General features: G+C 42.1%; 1 protein-coding gene across 1 annotated transcript in view; it reads right to left on the bottom strand.

Moving 5' to 3' along the window:
• Positions 1 to 21,283, bottom strand: part of LOC139406935 (uridine diphosphate glucose pyrophosphatase NUDT14-like) — a 54,468-nt gene that overhangs the window by 14,721 nt on the left and 18,464 nt on the right. Inside the window, exons 3-4 of the mRNA XM_071150100.1 lie at positions 9,123 to 9,187; positions 6,602 to 6,920 (exon numbers count right to left, since the gene is read on the bottom strand). Coding sequence (XP_071006201.1) covers positions 6,602 to 6,920; positions 9,123 to 9,187 — 384 coding nt within the window. The remainder of the gene's footprint in view (positions 1 to 6,601; positions 6,921 to 9,122; positions 9,188 to 21,283) is intronic.

The following is a 21,283-nucleotide window of genomic DNA, read 5'->3' as shown; positions in this document are numbered from 1 at the left end:
CGATAAATGGTTGATTTAGGTGCAATGTTACTGGTAGCAATATCCTTGCCTGTGAAGCCCTTTTTGTGCAAAGCAATGATGACGGCACGTGCTTCCTTGCAGGTAACAATGGTTGACAGAGGAAGAACAATGATCCCAAGCACCACCCTCCTTTTGAAGCTTCCAGTCTGTTATTCAAACTCAATCAGCATGACAGAGTGATCTCCAGCCTTGTCCTCGTCAACACTCACACCTGTGTTAACGAGAGAATCACTGACATGATGTCAGCTGGTCCTTTTGTGGCAGGGCTGAAATGCAGTGGAAATGTTTTTTGGGGATTCAGTTCATTTGCATGGCAAAGAGGGACTTTGCAATTAATTGTAATTCATCTGATCACTCTTCATAACATTCTAGAGTATATGCAAATTGACATCATACAAACTGAGGTAGCAGACTTTGTGAAAATGTATATTTGTCATTTTCAAAACTCTTCGCCATGACTGTATATCTCACTAGGTATTTAAGCCCCCATGTATCCACTAATTCCAATATATCCATGACATTCATGACATTCCTTAAGTGCCTGAGAGTGATAGTTTGTAGTGTTATTTTCTTTCCGGTCCATAGAGGTATTTAAGACTGTATTAAAATCTCCCATCATAATAATAGAGTCTAGTGTTGCTTGTAGAGTTGATCAATTCTTATTTATTTTCAAAGAAGCTTGGATCATCATTATTATTTGGACCGTATAGGTTAATAAGCCATATGTTTATTGTCCAATAACATATTTAAAATAATCCATCTACCTTGTTTTGTTTGGATAATTTGTACATTTGGATCAAAATTACTGTTAATTAAAACCATCACTCCTTTTGAAATACTTTGCCCATGGGAGAAATATTTCACCCCCCAGTTCTTTTTCCACAAAACATAATCTAAAATGATTGAATGGGTTTCCTGTAAACGATATTATATTTATTATCTTTTAGCCAGGTAAATACTGATGGTCTTTTCTTATTATCTGCTAAGCCATTACAATTGTAACTAGCTATACTTATTTCACCACTTACCATGAGACAACTTTCAATTATATTTATCAAAATATGTTTAATAAACATACCATTAAAAAATAACAACGATTGAGTGTCTATATAGCTGTACCATGATATTTGCATTGCTACTAAGTAAACCTCCAATTGGTCCCCACTATTCCACCCGCTAAAAGCCCTCATCCCGAGTTGGGTTGTCATCCCAATGCCCGGCAGACCACCCCCGACCCCCCGTATCCCTGAAAAGACTGGGATCCATCCTTCAAAAAAAGAGCACACAGTGCCATTTACAGAACAGAAGTAGATCAACGGCCAAATGCATTTCCATCGCCCTCACCTCGATTTGCTTTATATATAGCAATCAAAAAAACATTTTTAAAAACTGTTAATTTTCCATAATTAGCTATTAATATTTGTAGTAATGTAGGCATATTTTGCAAAGGATTTTCTCACCAGTCTCGCCATTACCAAAATTACATTGCAAGCAATTATTACAGTGCATTGCGAAAGTATTCGGCCCCCTTGAACTTTGCAACCTTTTGCCACATTTCAGGCTTCAAACATAAAGATATAAAACTGTATTTTTTTGTGAAGAATCAACAACAAGTGGGACACAATCATGAAGTGGAACGACATTTATTGGATATTTCAAACTTTTTTAACAAATCAAAAACTGAAAAATTGGGCGTGCAAAATTATTCAGCCCCTTTACTTTCAGTGCAGCAAACTCTCTCCAGAAGTTCAGTGAGGATCTCTGAATGACCCCATGTTGACCTAAATGACTAATGATGATAAATACAATCCACCTGTGTGTAATCAAGTCTCCGTATAAATGCACCTGCACTGTGATAGTCTCAGAGGTCCGTTAAAAGTGCAGAGAGCATCATGAAGAACAAGGAACACACCAGGCAGGTCCAAGATACTGTTGTGAAGAAGTTTAAAGCCGGATTTGGATACAAAAAGATTTCCCAAGCTTTAAACATCCCAAGGAGCACTGTGCAAGCGATAATATTGAAATGGAAGGAGTATCAGACCACTGCAAATCTACCAAGACCTGGCCGTCCCTCTAAACTTTCAGCTCATACAAGGAGAAGACTGATCAGAGATGCAGCCAAGAGGCCCATGATCACTCTGGATGAACTGCAGAGATCTACAGCTGAGGTGGGAGACTCTGTCCATAGGACAACAATCAGTCGTATATTGCACAAATCTGGCCTTTATGGAAGAGTGGCAAGAAGAAAGCCATTTCTTAAAGATATCCATAAAAAGTGTTGTTTAAAGTTTGCCACAAGCCACCTGGGAGACACACCAAACATGTGGAAGAAGGTGCTCTGGTCAGATGAAACCAAAATTGAACTTTTTGGCAACAATGCAAAACGTTATGTTTGGCGTAAAAGCAACACAACTGAACACACCATCCCCACTGTCAAACATGGTGGTGGCAGCATCATGGTTTGGGCCTGCTTTTCTTCAGCAGGGACAGGGAAGATGGTTAAAATTGATGGGAAGATGGATGGAGCCAAATACAGGACCATTCTGGTAGAAAACCTAATGGAGTCTGCAAAAGACCTGAGACTAGGACGGAGATTTGTCTTCCAACAAGACAATGATCCAAAACATAAAGCAAAATCTACAATGGAATGGTTCAAAAATAAACATATACAGGTGTTAGAATGGCCAAGTCAAAGTCCAGACCTGAATCCAATCGAGAATCTGTGGAAAGAACTGAAAACTGCTGTTCACAAATGCTCTCCATCCAACCTCACTGAGCTCGAGCTGTTTTGCAAGGAGGAATGGGAAAAAAATTTCAGTCTCTCGATGTGCAAAACTGATAGAGACATACCCCAAGCGACTTACAGCTGTAATCGCAGCAAAAGGTGGCGCTACAAAGTATTAACTTAAGGGGGCTGAATAATTTTGCACGCCCAATTTCAGTTTTTGATTTGTTAAAAAAGTTTGAAATATCCAATAAATGTCGTTCCACTTCATGATTGTGTCCCACTTGTTGTTGATTCTTCACAAAAAAATACAGTTTTATATCTTTATGTTTGAAGCCTGAAATGTGACAAAAGGTCGCAAAGTTCAAGGGGGCCAAATACTTTCGCAATGCACTGTATATTAGCAAACAATTGTGAATCATCCTATATTGTCCCTAACATATTTTACTCCTTCGCAACAGTTGTGGGATACGCACACACACACACTCAACCCTTTCCACCACACAACTATAGGCTCGCATTCTCAACAGTTGCACCAGCTCAGAGCCCAACTCAAGAAAGGTCTTGATTTATGAATGCACATATGCAGCTGTATGAGAAGGCTGGCAAGACCATGCAATTAAAAAAAAATGTTTTTAAAGGCCAGAAACGGGGAGATTTGATTAACTATTGTTACGTCCTAGATGGAGGTCAAATGTACCCGTTTTCCCTGAAACACCAACAACATGGTCCCCCGTATTGACCATATTCCCAAGCATCTCCATGCAGTCAGACTTTTGATTTTGTGCCACCAGGACCAAATTAATATACCCCCTCTCTGAATGCCCGAATGTAACCCCCTAGGCTCTAACAGTTTGTGGGCACTGCTTGTCGCCATTATAGTGCAATTCATGTATTGTTTAGTGTTGTGGCTTTGCTGGCAAGCATCTTTTTTTTTGTGTTGCCCCACCAAGATTTACATGCTAAAATTGCCACTGGTTGTCGATCATTGCTAAACAACCAATTTCAGGTCTTGCCATAGATCAACGCGGACACTCAAGACCATTCAGTCTTCTTGGTAAGCAACTCCAGTGTAGATTTGGCCTTGTGTTTTAGGTTATTGTCATGCTGAAATGTGAATTAATCTCCCAGTGTCTGGTGGAAACCAGGTTTTCCTCTAGGATTTTGCCTGTGCTTAGCTCCATTCCATTTATTTTCTTTATCCTGAAAAACTCATAAAAAACTATATATCCTTAACAATTACAAGCATACTCATGATGCAGCCACCACTATGTTTGAAAACATGGAGTGGTACTCAGTAATATGTTGTATTCAATTTGCCCCAAACATAACTTTGTATTCAGGACAAAAAGTTAATGGCTTTGTAAAAAAAAAAAAGTTCAGTATTACTGCAAACAGGATGCATGTTTTGGAATATGTTTATTCTGTACAGGTTTCCTTCTTTCCACTCTGTCAATTAGGTTAGTATTGTGGGGTAACTATAATGCTGTTGATCCATCCTCGATTTTCTCCCATCACAGCCTTCAAAAACTCTTACTGTTTTAAAGTCACCATTGGGCTCAGTGAAATCCCTGACCGGTTTCATTCCTCTACGGCAACTGAGTTAGGAAGGGCGCCTGTATCTTTGTAGTGACCAGGTGTATTGATACACCATCCAAAGTATAATTAACTTCACCACGCTCAAACGGATATTCAATGTCTGCTTTAAAAAATGTTTGCCCATGTACACCAATAGGTTCCCTTCTTAACGAGGCATTGGAAAACCTCCCTGGTCCTGGTGGTTGAATCTATTTGAGATTCACTGCTCGATTGAAGGACCTTACACACAACACACACAAATTAGTAGATGATTTGGTTATTTCAGCCACACCCATTGCCAAGAGGTGTATAAAATTGAGCACACAGCCATGCAATCTCCTTAGAAAAAACACTGGCAGTAGAATGGCCTAGCTGAACAGCTAAGTGACTTTCAATGTGACACTGTTATAGGACGACACCTTTCCAGCAAGTAAGTTCATCAAATTTATGCCCTGCTGGAGCTGTCCCGGTCAACTGTGAGTGCCGTTATTGTGAAGTGGAAACGTCTAGGAGCAACAACGGCTCAGTCGGAAAGTGGTAGGCCACACAAGCTCGTCTGTCCTTGGTTGTAACACTCATTGCAGAGTTCCAAACGGCCTCTGGAAGCAATGTCAATACAAGAACTGTTGGCCGGGAGCTTCATGAAATTAGTTTCCATGGCCGAGCAGTCGCATACAAGCCTAAGATCACAATGTGCAATGACAAGCATCGGCTGGATTGCTGTAAATGCTCGCCGGCATTGGACTCTGGAGCAATGGAAACATGTTCTCTGGAGTGATGAATCACGCTTTCACCATCTGGCAGTCCGACGGGCAAATCTGGGTTTGGAGGATACCAGGAGAACGCTACCTGCCCGAATGAATACTGCCAACTATAAAGTTTGGTGGAGGAGGAATAATGGTCTAGGGGTGTTTTTCATGGTTCGGGCTAGGCCCCTTAGATCCAGTGAAGTGAAATCTTAATGCTACAGTATAAAAATACATTAGACAATTCTGTGCTTCCAACTTTGTGGCAACAGTTTGGGGAAGGCCCTTTCCTTTTTCAGCATGACAATGCCCCTGTGCACAAAGTGAGGTCCATACATAATTGGTTTATTGAGGTCGATGTAGAAGAACTTAACTGGCCTGCACAGAGCACTGACCTCAACCTCATCTAACACTTTGGAATGAATTGGAACCCAACATCAGTGCCTGACCTCACTAATGCTTGTGGTTGTATGGAATCAAGTCCTCGCAGCAATGTTTCAACATCTAGTGGAAAGCCTTCCCAGAAGAGTGGAGGCTGTTATAGCAGTAAATTAATGCCCATGATTTTGGAATGAGATGCTCAACAAGCAGGTGTCCACATTCTTTTGGTCATGTAGTGTGATTGTATGTTTGGGCTAGTCATTAAAAAATATGTTAAACACTATTGTTGCACACGGAGGGAGTCCATTCAACTTATGTGACTTGCACATTAACTTATTTAGGCTTGCCATAACAAATGAGTTGAATACTTGAAAAGACATTTCAGCTTTTCAGTCTTAATTCATGTCAAAATTACATAATAAAAACAATTCCCCTTTGACATTATGGTGTTTTGTGTGTAGGCCAGTGACAAACAAATCGCAATTTAATCCATTTTAAATTATGTCTGTAAAACAACCAAATGTGGAAAGTCAAGGGGTGTGAATACTTTCTAAAGGAACTTTATAAGTGAGTAGAAAATATATGTTTCTGAACACTTCTAAAATAACCCTGATAATGCGATAAAAAACAAAAACATGAATGAATCATGAATAATGAGTGAGAAAAAAACTAACTTGATATCCCGGCCATTACCTGTAATCCAGCCAGGGTTACTCACAAGCAATTGAGATGTTCAAATGTATAGCCTACTTTTACTTAAGTGGTCTCAGCTCTGATTTAATGTTCAACCAGTGTACCGGAACACTTGGAGAACGAACAGATAAGCAAGAGTATGTTGTCCCCATATACATATGGGTCTATTGTTTGTCTATTAAACCTTTAAATATAGAAATCATTCGCCTCATCTTTGGGTTCAGCATTTTACACACCTTGAGCAAATCAATTATTCACGACAGTGTGTGTGCGCGCATGTGTGTGTGCCTGTATGAAGTTATGGGTAGGTGTGTGTTTGTGAAGCTAGACGCTAATCTTGGGTCAGTTTTGCATTTTCCCAGCTAATGAATACGGTTAGGATTGCAGGAGGCGAAGCTACTCCTAGATTTGTACCTAGGGGAAACTTCAGCCCGGAGCCATACGTGCACACACACACCTGTACGAGGTGATCCTCCGCAGCTTGGCGACTGGCACGTCGTAGCCACACTCCTCCAGCACCTCCTGCCTGGCAATCTCCTCCAGCAACAGGTCGGCCTTGTCCACCAGGCCTGCACACAGCTCGTAGGTCATACCCGCCGAGCCCGGGGGCTGGTGGGTCTTGACGCCCCCAGCCGTAGCAACAGCCTCCTCCTGGGGAGTCTCGCCGATGGGAGTCTCCGGGATAGCAGTGGCTGCAGCCACAGCCCCTTCCTCCTCCACCGCCGCTGCCTGCACGGCTGGCTCCTTGGTCCTCTCCCACTCACACATGTACACGGCTGCAGGATGCAACAGGGTGGAGGGAGAGTGAATGGGGAAGAGCGAGATCGCAACATGTGTTACACTATAGTGACCTGGGGACCCAGATAGCTTTTTCTCGTTGATGTATCATTCCTTTCAATTCTCAACAATAGGGATTACGCAGTTCAAATCAAAGTCTGTTTTTATTCTTCAAATAGGCCACAATTGAAATTATATAATAAGTGTCTGACAAACTCTGTATAGTAAAGTCGTACCCCTATAAAAAAATCATTACACGCATACCTCTACACACCCATGAACTTGTAAAAACGTTGCTGGTGGAAGTCAACACCGTAATAAGAGACTGGTTAAAAAAATAAAAAATAAATATTTTATTTTTTTGATTTTTTTTTATAAAACACAATTGAGGACACAGATACACTTCCCTCCGTATGCATTGACATTGAAGCTAAAATTCTATACTCCAGCACTTGGATTTGAGATCAAATGTTTCAGAATGTCACCTTTCATTTGAGGGTATTTTCATTCATGTTTTACTGCTCCGAAATTAAAGCACTTTATATATCTAGTCCCCCATTTGAAGACGTCACTATTTGGACAAAAATCACTTAGTGTATTAAAGTAGTCCAGAGTTTAGTATTTGGTCCCATATTCCTAACACGCAATGACTACATCAAGCTTGTGACTATACGCACTTGCTGGATGTATTTGCAGCTTGTTTTGGTTGGGTTTCAGGTTACGCCCAATAGTAACTGAACGGTTAAAAATGACTGGAGTAACTTTCTGTATAAGTTAGTAGATAAGATGTTTCTGAACACCAGTCAAAAATAACCCTGAATGCGATAAAAATCATGAATAATGAGTGAGAAAGTTGAGGCTACAACAAAACATAATAAACCTCTGACACATTATCAATAGCAGAGGAGATGAGCATTTTATTTTAGGGGGGATATGATCTTGGTCCCTCTAACTTTCTCAGTTATCATTCACAATTCATTCATGATTATCCATAATCACTGTTGCATCCACATTAATGTAGACATGTTCAGAAACATCTTATAATTCTTACTTACAATAAAAGTGACTCCAAAATTACAATACATCGTTCACCGTTCACTTCCTATTGGGCTAAATATAATACAAAACACAACCAAAAAAAACAAAATGCATCCAACAAGTTTGTGAAGTCACAAGCTTGATGTAGCCATGGAATATAGTAGCTAAGATGGTGCGCACGGCTGGCCCTTAAAAGTACATGGAGAGCTAACATTAATGATATGCAAGTCAATCTCTCATGGCTCAAAGTGGAAGAGAGACTGACGTCAAGTGTTGACAAGCTGAATGTACCAAGCAGTCTGTTTAAACTACTAGCACACAGCTTGAACACCCATGCATACCCAACATCACATGCCACCAGAGGTCTCTTCACAATCCCCAAATCCTGAACAGACTATGGGAGGCACACAGTACTACATAGAGCCATGACTACATGGAACTCTCTACCATATTAAGTAACTGATGCAAGCAGTAGAATCAGATTTTAAAAGCAGGTAAAAATACACCTTATGGAACAGCGGGACTGTGAAGCAACAGACACATGCACATGCATACACACACATGATAACAAACACTATACACTTGTTGTAGATTTGTGGTAGTAGAGTAAGGGCCTGAGGGCAAACACTTAAAGGATTGTGAAATCTGTTGTGAATGTATAGTAATGTTTTTAAAATTGTATAACTGCCTTAATTTTGCTGGACCCCAGGAAGAATAGCTGCTGCTTTGGCAGATACAAAATTGACCCGAACCCTGGTGAACACCACAGGGGTAAAGGTGGCTGGAGGCCGGGAGGAGAGAGCATGTGCCAGACAGATTCCAGGCCACGTGTTAGGGGTGATATTGCTCCACTTTACAGGCTCAAGTGGCAGTTCAGCAAAATCCTATATAATACACAGGTGCTGGCTAAGAAACTTGCAATGTGACAATAGCGGCATTTCCTGACAGGGATGAAGAAAGGTTGTGGTGGGTTCGATTCTGACCCACGCCCTTCTAACACACTTTCTCCACCTTACTTTAATTTCCTGTCCCTCTTCATTGTCTAATAACTATGAAAAATATGAAAAGGAATGTGAATTCCCAGTCCTTAGAAAAAAGGTTGTTCTTACGGAGGAAACATGATTTGATTGGTAGAGGAGAAAATGGGGAGTAGGGAGTTTTACCTGGGCGGAACTGCTTGACCAAGATGAAGCAGTGTGAGGTGGTGTTGAAGATCAGCACCGAAACACTGGAAATAAAAGGGGGAGTAGAGAAAAACAATTAATTCAGTTTGTTTCATTCAGAATTTTTCAGTGGACAAGCAACAGTGAAGTAATAATACTGTTCATAAACTAAATTAACTATATTACATGACATCACGCACAGTGCACCAATTTCCTGCTTACAGAAATCCACTACAAAATACATGACTGCCATCATTCCTTCTTCCTAATGTAGCTACAGAAGGTCACAAACTTGAAAATATGCTAAATTGAATTACATTGTTCAAGTTTAAGCAGGAAGTCGCCCTGTTGTGTTGATGAGAGTTGAGCGTTTACCCCACAAAATTAGATAGTGATTTCATACCAAAATCAGAATACAAACACAAGCCATACATTTTGGCAGTGTAATATGTCCATGGATATCCCTAATTTCTAAACAAAAATATAAAACACATCATGTAAAGTATTGGTCCCATTTTCTTTTTATAAAACATCCTAGATATGTTTCATATGCACAGAAAGCCTATTTCTCTCATATTTTGTGCTCAAATTTGTTACCATCCCTGTTAGTGAGCATTTCTCCTTTGCCAAGATAATCCATCCACCCGACAGGTGTGAAATATCAAGAAGCTGATTTTAACAGCATTACAGGTGAACTTTGTTATTGGGACAATAAAAAGGCCACTAAAATATGCAGTTGTCACAACACAATGACACAGATGTCAAGTTAAGGGATCGTACAATTGGCATGCGGACTGCAGAAATGTCCAGAGCTGTTGCATGTTCATTTCTCTACCATAGCCGCATCCAACGTTGTTTTATAGAATTTGGAAGTACGTCCAACCGGCCTCTCAACCCCAGACCACATGTAATCCAGGATCTCTGGCTTCTTACCTGCGGGGTCGACTGAGACCAGCCACCTGATGTAACAGAGGAGTATTTCTGTCTGTAATACTAATTTATGGAGATAAACTCATTCTAATTGGCTGGACCTGGCTACCCAGTGGGCTACCCAGGCCCAACCCTGACTGTGTCCCTCTGCCCAGTCATGTGAAATCCATAGACTAGAGAATAATTTCTCTCTTTCAAATAGACAGATTTTCTTATATGAACTGTAACAGAGTAAAATCCCTGAAAATGTTGTATGTTGCGTTTATATTTTTGTTCAGTATAGTTACACAACAACTTTCCTACATACAAGGGGTACCAGTGCCGAGTTGATGTTCAGGGGTACGAGGTAATTGAGGAAGATGTGTACAGTTGAAGTCGGAAGTTAACATACACCTTAGTCCAATACATTTAAACTCAGTTTAACAATTCCTGACATTTAATCCTAGTAGAAATTCCCTGTCTTAGGTCAGTTAGGATGACCACTTTATTTTAAGAATGTGAAACGTCAGAATAATAGTAGAGAATGATTTATTTCAGCTTTTATTTCTTTCATCACATTCCCAGTGGGTCAGAAGTTTACACACACTCAATTAGTATTTGGTAGCATTGCCTTTAAATTGTTTAACTTGGGTCAAACGTTTCGGGTAGCCTTCAACAAGCTTCCCACTATAAGTTGGGTGAATTGTGTCCCATCCCCCGACAGAGCTGGTGTAACTGAGTCAGGTTTGTAGGCCTCCTTGCTCGCACACGCTTTTTCCGTTCTGCCCACAAATTTTCTATAGGATTGAGGTCAGGGCTTTGTGATGGCCACTCCAATACATTGACTTTGTCCTTAAGCCATTTTTACACAACTTTGGAAGTATGCTTGGGGTCATTGTCCATTTGCGACCAAGCTTTAACTTCCTGACTGATGTCTTGAGATGTTGCTTCAATATATCCACACAATTTTCCTGCCTCATGATGCCATCTATTTTGTGAAGTGCACCAGTCCCTCCTGCAGCAAAGCACCCCCACAACATGATGCTGCCACCCCCGTGCTTCACGGTTGGGATGGTGTTCTTCGGCATGCAAGCCTCCCCCTTTAACCTCCAAACTTAACGATGGTCATTATGGCCAAACAGTTCAATTTTGTTTCATCAGACCAGAGGACATTTCTCCAAATGTACGATCTTGGTCCCCATGTGCAATTGCAAACCGCAGTCTGGCTTTTTTATGGTGGTTTTTGCGCAGTGGCTTCTTCTTTGCTGAGTGGCCTTTCAGGTTATGTCGATATAGGACTAGTTTGACTGTGGATATAGATACTTTTGTACCTGTTTCATGCAGCATCTTCACAAGGTCCTTTGCTGTTGTTCTTGGATTGAATTGCACTTTTCGCACCAAAGTACGTTCATCTCTAGGAGACAGAACGCGTCTCCTTCCTGAGCAGTATGATGGCTGCGTGGGCACATGGTGTTTATACTTGCGTACTATTGTTTGTACAGATGAACGTGGTACCTTCAGGCGTTTGGAAATTTCTCCCAAGGGTGAACTAGACTTGTGGAGGTCTGCAATTATTTTTCCTGAGGTCTTGGCTGATTTCTATTGATTTTCCCATCATGTCAGCAAAGAGGCACTGAGTTTGAAGGTAGGCCTTGCAATACATCCACAGGTACACCTCCAATTGACTTAAATGATGTCAATTAGCCTATCAGAAGCTTCTAAAGTCATGACATACTTTTCTGGAATTTTCCAAGCTGTTTAAAGGCACAGTCAACTTAGTGTATGTAAATTTCAGGAATTATGAAAAACTGAGTTTAAATGTATTTGGCTAAGGTGTATGTCAACTTCCAAATTCAACTGTAACTAGGAAAAAAGTGACAGATGGTAATTAAACAGTAGCAGCAGAGTATGTGATGAGTAAAAAAAGTTAGTTAAATAGTTAACCAAATGGCTACCCAGACTAACTATTTAGCAGTCTTATGTCTTGGGGGGGTAGAAGCTGTTTAGGGCTCGGTACCGTTTTCTGTGCAGTAGCAGACAGAACAGTCTGACTTGGGTGGCTGGAGTCTGACAATTTGTATTGCCTTCCTGACACTGCATGGTACAGAGGTCATCGATGGCAGGGAGCTCAGCCCCAGTGACGCAGTGGGCCATCTGGACTACCTTCTGTAGCACCTTGCGGTCGGATGCCAAGCAGTTGCCATACCAAGCGGTGATGCAGCCAGTCAAGATGCTCTCAATGGTGCAGGTGCAGAATTTTTAGGACCCGAGGGCAAATACCAAATAATTTCAGCCTCCTGAGGAGGAAGAGGCGTTGTCGTGCCCTCTTCACGACTGCTGGTTTTGGACCATCAAAGATCCTTAGTGATGTGGACAACGAGGAACTTAACCCACTTCACTACAGCCCTGTCGAATGGGAGCGTGCTTGGCTCTCAGTTTCCTGTAGTCCATGATCAGCTCGTCTTTCTGACTTTTGAGAGGTTGTTGTCCTGGCACTACACTGCCAGGTCTCTGACGACCTCCCTATAGGCTGTCTCATCTTCGCCGGTGATCAGTGGAGGTCGACCGATTATGATTTTTCAAAGCCGGTACCGATTATTGGAGGACCAAAAAAAGCCAATACGATTAAATCTGCAGATTTTTTTACATGTATTTATAATAATTACAATTACAACAATACTGAATGAACACTTATTTTAACTTAATATAATACATCAATCAAATCAATTTAGCCTCAAATAATGAAACACGTTCAATTTGGTTTAAATAATGCAAAAACAAAGTGTTGGAGAAGAAAGTAAAAGTGCAGTATGTGCCATGTAAAAAAGCTAACATTTAAGTTCCTTGCTCAGAACATGAGAACATATGAAAGCTGGTGGTTCCTTTTAACATGAGTCTACAATATTCCCTGGTAAGAAGTTTTAGGTTGAGGTTATTATAGGAATTATAGGACTATTTCTCTATACCATTTGTATTTCATATACCTTTGACTATTGGATGTTCTTATAGGCACTTTAGTATTGCCAGTGTAACAGTATAGCTTACGTCCCTCTCCTCGCCCCTACCTGGGCTCGAACCAGGAACACATCGACGACATCCACCCTCGAAACATCGCTACCCATCGCTCCACAAAAGCCCCGAGCAAGGGGAACAACCATTAGCGCGCAACCCGCTAACTAGCTAGCTATTTCACATCGGTTACACCAGCCTAATCTCGGGAGTTGATAGGATTGAAGTCATAAACAGCTCAATGCTTGAAGAATTGTGAAGAGCTTCTGGCAAAACGCACGAAAGTGCTGTTTGAATGAATGCGTACGAGCCTGCTGCTGCCTACCATCGCTCAGTCAGACGGCTCTATCAAATCATAGACTTAATTATAACACAGAAATAAGAGCCTTTGGTCATTAATATGGTCAAATCCAGAAACTATCATTTCGAAAAAACAAAACGTTTATTCTTTCAGTGAAATACGGAACCTTTCCGTATTTTATCAAACGGATGGCATCCCTAAGTCTAAATATTGCTGTTACATTGTACAACCTTCAATGTTGTCATAATTATGTACAATTCTGGCAAATGAATTTGTCTTCATTAGGAATAAATGGACTTCACACAGTTCGCAACGAGCCAGGTGGCCCAAACTGCTGCATATACCCTGACTGCTTGCAGTGACAATTTCCCTAGTTATAAGAAATTCATGTTAGCAGGCAATATTAACTAAATATGCAGGATTAAAAATATATACTTGTGTATTGATTTTAAAGAAAGGCATGGATGTTTAGGTACACATTGGTGCAACGACAGTGCCTTTTTCGCGAATGCGCTTGTTAAATCATCACCCGTTTGGCGATGTAGGCTGTGATTCGATGAGAAATGAACAGGCACCGCATCGATTATATGCAACGCAGGACACGCTAGATAAACTAGTAATATCAACCATGTGTAGTTAACCAGTGCTTATGTTAAGACTGATTGTTTTTTTTATAAGATGTGTTTAATGGAAGCTAGCAACTTACCTTGGCTTCTTGCTGCCCTCGCATAACATCATCCACAATCAGTGTCCAACTTTACCGATTATTATGAAAAGTTGAAACCGGCCCTAATTAAATCGTCCATTCTGATTAAAAATTGGTCGACCTCTAGTGATCAGGCCTTCCACTGTGGTGTCTTCTGCAAACTTAATGGTGTTGGAGATATGCGCGGTCATGGGTGAACAGGGAGTACAGGAGGTGACTAAGCACGCACCACCGGGGCCCCGTGTTGATGGTCAGCAAGGCAGATGTGTTGTTGCCTATCCTCCCCACCTGTGGGTGGCCCGTCAGGAAGTCCATTATCCAGTTGCAGAGGGAGGTGTTCAGTCCTAGGATCCTTAGCTTAGTAATGAGCTTGGAGGGCACTATGGTATTGAACGCTGAGTCAACAGCATTCTCACGTAGGTGTTCCTTTTGCAAAAGTGGGAAAGGGCAGTGTGGAGTGCAATAGAGATCGTCTCATCTGTGGACCTGTTGGGGCGGTAAGCAAATTAGAGTGTGTCCAGGGTGTCTGGGATAATGTTGATGTGAGCCATGACCAGCCATTCAAAGGATTTCCTGGCTACAGATGTGAGTACTACGGGGCGATAGTCATTTAGACAGGTTACATTGGTGTTCTTGGGCACAGGGACTATGGTGGTCTGCTTACAACATATAGGTATTACAGACTGGGTCCGGGAAACGATGAAAATGTGTTATTAGCAGTTTTGAGAAGGACATTTTAGCACCGAAGAGTGACTTTTTCAAATCGTCCTAGTCACAAATCAAATCAAATTTTATTTGTCACATACACATGGTTAGCAGATGTTAATGCGAGTGTAGCGAAATGCTTGTGCTTCTAGTTCCGACAATGCAGTAATAACCAACAAGTAATCTAACTAACAATTCCAAAACTACTGTCTTGTACACAGTGTAAGGGGATAAAGAATATGTACATAAGGATATATGAATGAGTGATGGTACAGAGCAGCATAGGCAAGATACAGTAGATGGTATCGAGTACAGTATATACATATGAGATGAGTATGTAAACAAAGTGGCATAGTTAAAGTGGCTAGTGATACATGTATTACATAAGGATACAGTCAATGATATAGAGTACAGTATATACGTATGCATATGGGATGAATAATGTAGGGTAAGTAACATTATATAAGGTAGCATTGTTTAAAGTGGCTAGTGATATATTTACATAATTTCCCATCAATTCCCAATATTAAAGTGGCTGGAGTTGAGTCAGTGAGCCACTCAATGTTAGTGGTGGCTGTTTAACAGTCTGATGGCCTTGAGATAGAAGCTGTTTTTCAGTCTCTCGGTCCCAGCTTTGATGCACCTGTACTGACCTCGCCTTCAGGATGATAGCGGGGTGAACAGGCAGTGGCTCGGGTGGTTGATATCCTTGATGACCTTTATGGCCTTCCTGTGACATCGGGTGGTGTAGGTGTCCTGGAGGGCAGGTAGTTTGCCCCCGGTGATGCGTTGTGCAGACCTCACTACCCTCTGGAGAGCCTTATGGTTGAGGGCGGAGCAGTTGCCATACCAGGCGGTGATACAGCCCGCCAGGATGCTCTCGATTGTGCATCTGTAGCAGTTTGAGAGTGCTTTTGGTGACAAGCCGAATTTCTTCAGCCTCCTGAGGTTGAAGAGGCGCTGCTGCGCCTTCTTCACAATGCTGTCTGTGTGAGTGGACCAATTCAGTTTGTCTGTGATGTGTATGCCGAGGAACTTAAAACTTGCTACCCTCTCCACTACTGTTCCATCGATGTGGATAGGGGGGTGTTCCCTCTGCTGTTTCCTGAAGTCCACAATCATCTCCTTAGTTTTGTTGACGTTGAGTGTGAGGTTATTTTCCTGACACCACACTCCGAGGGCCCTCACCTCCTCCCTGTAGGCCGTCTCGTCGTTGTTGGTAATCAAGCCTACCACTGTTGTGTCGTCCGCAAACTTGATTATTGAGTTGGAGGCGTGCGTGGCCACGCAGTCGTGGGTGAACAGGGAGTACAGGAGAGGGCTCAGAACGCACCCTTGTGGGGCCCCAGTGTTGAGGATCAGCGGGGAGGAGATGTTGCCTACCCTCACCACCTGGGGGCGGCCCGTCAGGAAGTTCAGTACCCAGTTGCACAGGGCGGGGTCGAGACCCAGGGTCTCGAGCTTGATGACGAGCTTGGAGGGTACTATGGTGTTGAATGCCGAGCTGTAGTCAATGAACAGCATTCTCACATAGGTATTCCTCTTGTCCAGATGGGTTAGGGCGGTGTGCAGTGTGGTTGCGATTGCATCGTCTGTGGACCTATTTGGGCGGTAAGCAAATTGGAGTGGGTCTAGGGTGTCAGGTAGGGTGGAGGTGATATGGTCCTTGACTAGTCTCTCAAAGCACTTCATGATGACGGAAGTGAGTGCTACGGGGCGGTAGTCGTTTAGCTCAGTTACCTTAGCTTTCTTGGGAACAGGAACAATGGTGGCTCTCTTGAAGCATGTGGGAACAGCAGACTGGTATAGGGATTGATTGAATATGTCCGTAAACACACCGGCCAGCTGGTCTGCGCATGCTCTGAGGGCGCGGCTGGGGATGCCGTCTGGGCCTGCAGCCTTGCGAGGGTTAACACGTTTAAATGTCTTACTCACCTCGGCTGCAGTGAAGGAGAGACCGCATGTTTTCGTTGCAGGCCGTGTCAGTGGCACTGTATTGTCCTCAAAGCGGGCAAAAAAGTTATTTAGTCTGCCTGGGAGCAGGACATCCTGGTCCGTGACTGGGCTGGATTTCTTCCTGTAGTCCGTGATTGACTGTAGACCCTGCCACATGCCTCGTGTCTGAGCCGTTGAATTGAGATTCTACTTTGTCTCTGTACTGACGCTTAGCTTGTTTGATAGCCTTGCGGAGGGAATAGCTGCACTGTTTGTATTTGGTCATGTTACCAGACACCTTGCCCTGATTAAAAGCAGTGGTTCGCGCTTTCAGTTTCACGCGAATGCTGCCATCAATCCACGGTTTCTGGTTAGGGAATGTTTTAATCGTTGCTATGGGAACGACATCTTCAACGCACGTTCTAATGAACTCGCACACCGAATCAGCGTATTCGTCAATGTTGTTGTCTGACGCAATACGAAACATGTCCTAGTCTACGTGATGGAAGCAGTCTTGGAGTGTGGAGTCAGCTTGGTCGGACCAGCGTTGGGCAGACCTCAGCGTGGGAGCATCTTGTTTTAGTTTCTGTCTGTAGGCAGGGATCAACAAAATGGAGTCGTGGTCAGCTTTTCCGAAAGGGGGGCGGGGCAGGGCCTTATATGCGTCGCGGAAATTAGAATAGCAATGATCCAAGGTCTTTCCACCCCTGGTTGCGCAATCGATATGCTGATAAAATTTAGGGAGTCTTGTTTTCAGATTAGCCTTGTTAAAATCCCCAGCTACAATGAATGCAGCCTCCGGATAAATTGTTTCCAGTTTGCAAAGAGTCAAATAAAGTTCATTCAGAGCCATCGATGTGTCTGCTTGGGGGGGGATATATACGGCTGTGATTATAATCGAAGAGAATTCTCTTGGTAGATAATGCGGTCTACATTTGATTGTGAGGAATTCTAAATCAGGTGAGCAGAAGGATTTGAGTTCCTGTATGTTTCTTTCATCACACCATGTCATGTTAGCCATAAGGCATACGCCCCCGCCCCTCTTCTTACCAGAAAGATGTTTGTTTCTGTCTGCGCGATGCGTGGAGAAACCCGTTGGCTGCACCGCCTCGGATAGCGTCTCTCCAGTGAGCCACGTTTCCGTGAAGCAAAGAACGTTACAGTCTCTGATGTCCCTCTGGAATGCTACCCTTGCTCGGATTTCATCAACCTTGTCAAGAGACTGGACATTGGCAAGAAGAATGCTAGGGAGTGGTGCACGGTGTGCCCGTCTCCGGAGTCTGACCAGAAACCGCCTCGTTTCCCTCTTTTTCGGAGTCGTTTTTTTGGGTCGCTGCATGGGATCCACTCCATTGTCCTGTTTGTAAGGCAGAACACAGGATCCGCGTCGCGAAAAACATATTCTTGGTCGTACTGATGGTGAGTTGACGCTGATCTTATATTCAGTAGTTCTTCTCGACTGTATGTAATGAAACCTAAGATGACCTGGGGTACTAATGTAAGAAATAACACGTAAAAAAACAAAAAACTGCATAGTTTCCTAGGAACGCGAAGCGAGGCGGCCATCTCTGTCGGCGCCGGAAGTACAAGGTAAGGAATTTTTATTTCTATACAGTATCAGAAAGAACAGATTGAGGTTTCCAAAACACTTCGGGTTTATTTTTTACAGGGACAGTGCAAATTAAAATCAACGTTTCAGTAAAAGTTCCTGTTTTAGCCAGCCGGCTAATTTTCAACCACAGTCCCTGGGCAGGTTATTAAAAACAATTACAATACAGACAATCAATGAGCAGTGAGCACATACAAAGCAACATAGGACAAAGAGCAACAAGGCAAAATAAATAAAAATCACCAAAGTGTTTCCACAAGCTACAGACAACATGGAAAGTGGCCATAAACAACTAGGGATTATGTTCACAAGTATGATTGGCCTTTAGCCATGTCTTCATGTTTTTTGTGAAAGTGTGATCGGTGGTGCAGATGTGTGTCGGATGGCAGTGTGTTCCAAACATGGGAAGCTCTCACAGAGAAAACAGATTGACTAAAGATGCTTATATATACACACACAGTCACCTCTCATGGCAGACCTTGTGGATCTGCTGCCATATGTTTGGGTTTTCTGTTTAACAAAAATACTGAGTGGAGGGGGAGCCAGGCCATTTAGGATCTTGAATACAAGACACGCGTTGGTGTATTGCACATGATTTTTCCAACTCAGGAGCTCATGCTTTCTGAGGATGTAACAGTGATGATGGCTATTGGGCTTTCTATCAAGCACTTTGAGAGCCTGTTTGTAGACAGACTGAATGGGTTTTATTGTTGTACAACAATCTTGGTCCCAACTAGTCAAGTAATATGTTAAGTGGGGGAGTGTCAGATTTTAAGTACAGTTTAGCTACTTCTGTAGTCAAACAATTTCGTATACATTGGAAATTAGCTAGGTTGAATTTGGTTAGAGTTAACTTTTTCACCTGCTTTTACAGAGAGAGGTTGGAATCAAGTATGATAAGTATGAAATCAGATACCGCCTGGAGTTTCTCCCTTGACACAGACATCTGGCTCAGTAGCATCAGTTGCCTGCTTTGTGAACAACATGCAGACAGTTTTTTTCACATCAAGATGCAAACATGAGTCACTGAGCCACCTTGTAACCTGGACCATTACATTGGTGAGTTAGTGTGCAGCTTGTTGTTTGTATGCACATGTATCACCGCATCATCTGCATACATTTGAACTTCAGACCAAGTACAGACAGAAGGCAGGTCATTAATGTACGAGCTGAACAGGAGGGGCCCCAGTATTGACCCTTGGGGCACGCCCACATCATAGCTAAGAGTGGGCGACAGCTTATTGCTCACTCTGACACACTGAGTTCTGCCTTCAAGGTATGATTTCATCCATCGCTCATCAGGGGAAAGGTTGAACTTGGACAATTTTGTGATGAGAATCTCATGGTTAACAGTATCAAAAGCCTTCCTTAGGTCCAGAAACACAGCCCCAACAATGCCCCCTTGGACTTTATTTTCAGAAGCGAGCAGTTGGGCTGTTTCTGTGGAGTGTTTCGCTCTGAAGCCAAACTGCATGGAGTGTAATGTTGTTGAGGTGGACAATCAGTTACTCTGCTACACACTAACAACCTTCAACACCAGAGGTAGAATATTAACTGGCCTGAAGTTACTATTATCTTTGCAAAAGAGATTAGTGTGACGCACACTAAATGTACAGTTACATTTGTGTTTGTATTGTTTATTTTCATTGGGGAAGAATGCTTTTACCGAAATGTCAGTCCAAGTTCTCGCCATTGCGATGAATTTATACTACTGTTGGCCAGTAGGAGGCAGTGAGACGTGTTTTCTTGGCACTATATGCGATCTGGCACTACGGTTCTCTCGTTTCATAAGTTCCTGTAACACAGGATAAATTATCTGCTGCAGCAGTCCCAAATCTGGGAGGTCAGTAAAGTGCAAAAAGACAGATTATTAACTTTTTATTTTTATTATTTGTACATTTAACCTTTATTTAACTAGCCAAGTCAGTTAAGAAATATTCTTATTTACAATGACGGCCCACCCCCCCAGCCAAACCCGGACAACGCTGGGCCAATTGTGCGCCGCTCTATGGGACTCCCAATCACGGCCAGATGTGAGCCAGCCTGGATACCAGAATATAGTTTTGGAACTTGCCTGTTGAAGTGAATGTAACGGTTTTGAACATAGTAATTGTATAACTTCTTACAGGACAGAAAACACACATTGAGCGTAAAATGAAATTGCGATGCAGTCCTTCCATTTAGATTTTTTTTTACTTCTTAACATCTTTATTTTTTGAAAAAGACACACCTAAAAATATCCTAAGGGTTTAGAGAATTTAATTTTGTAACGGCGATGTTGAACATTGTAATTGTTGTACTGTAAATGTTAGAAAAGCTGCGATCATCATTCTCAAAGCCGCTGTTTACTTCTAAGATCACTTTAGCACCACCCTAAAAACCCGATTCAAATTCGACACAAACCTTCAAATAGGTATGTAATGACACATTATATAAACTCATTAAAGTGTTTTATTTACATTTGAGGCGATAAGGTGATAAGTTGGACAGATCGAGTGGGAAAATTGCTTTTTTTCCACACATCTCTCCTTCTCACTATCACGCATTAGTTTCGCTTCCCCATGTGCCATTTTCAAAAAGACCCGACAGGGCTCTGCTTGAATTATGCAGAAACGGGCAGCGTTTAGGTCATGTAATTGATTTTGTTGGAAAGGGGAGAAATTGTGCTTTACAATGGTATTGACATTACAGTTGATCTGGAAGTATTACGTTTTTGAGGCACTAAAATAAGGTCAATTGCACGGACCAAGGCGATGTACAAAAGTGAGTGAGTTTACGTTAACTAATTTGAAGTTATACCAGTCTTTAAAGGCTTTCATGTTTTACAGTCTCCTATGGGGCTAGAGTGGGCAACAATCAACTTCATAATTATAGCCTTAACAGGCAAATTCAAGTTAAGTGTTTGGGGTACAAATGTAAAGATTTGGAGGATGTGAATTGGATTTTAATATTTTTTATGTGTAAATTGATGCATGTTTGATATGTGT

This window comes from Oncorhynchus clarkii, chromosome 4 (assembly GCF_045791955.1).
Source record: "Oncorhynchus clarkii lewisi isolate Uvic-CL-2024 chromosome 4, UVic_Ocla_1.0, whole genome shotgun sequence".
NCBI classification, from domain to species: Eukaryota; Metazoa; Chordata; class Actinopteri; order Salmoniformes; family Salmonidae; genus Oncorhynchus; species Oncorhynchus clarkii.
The sequence above is the reverse complement of the archived record's forward strand: the minus strand, read 5'-3'. Positions and strand labels throughout refer to the sequence as shown.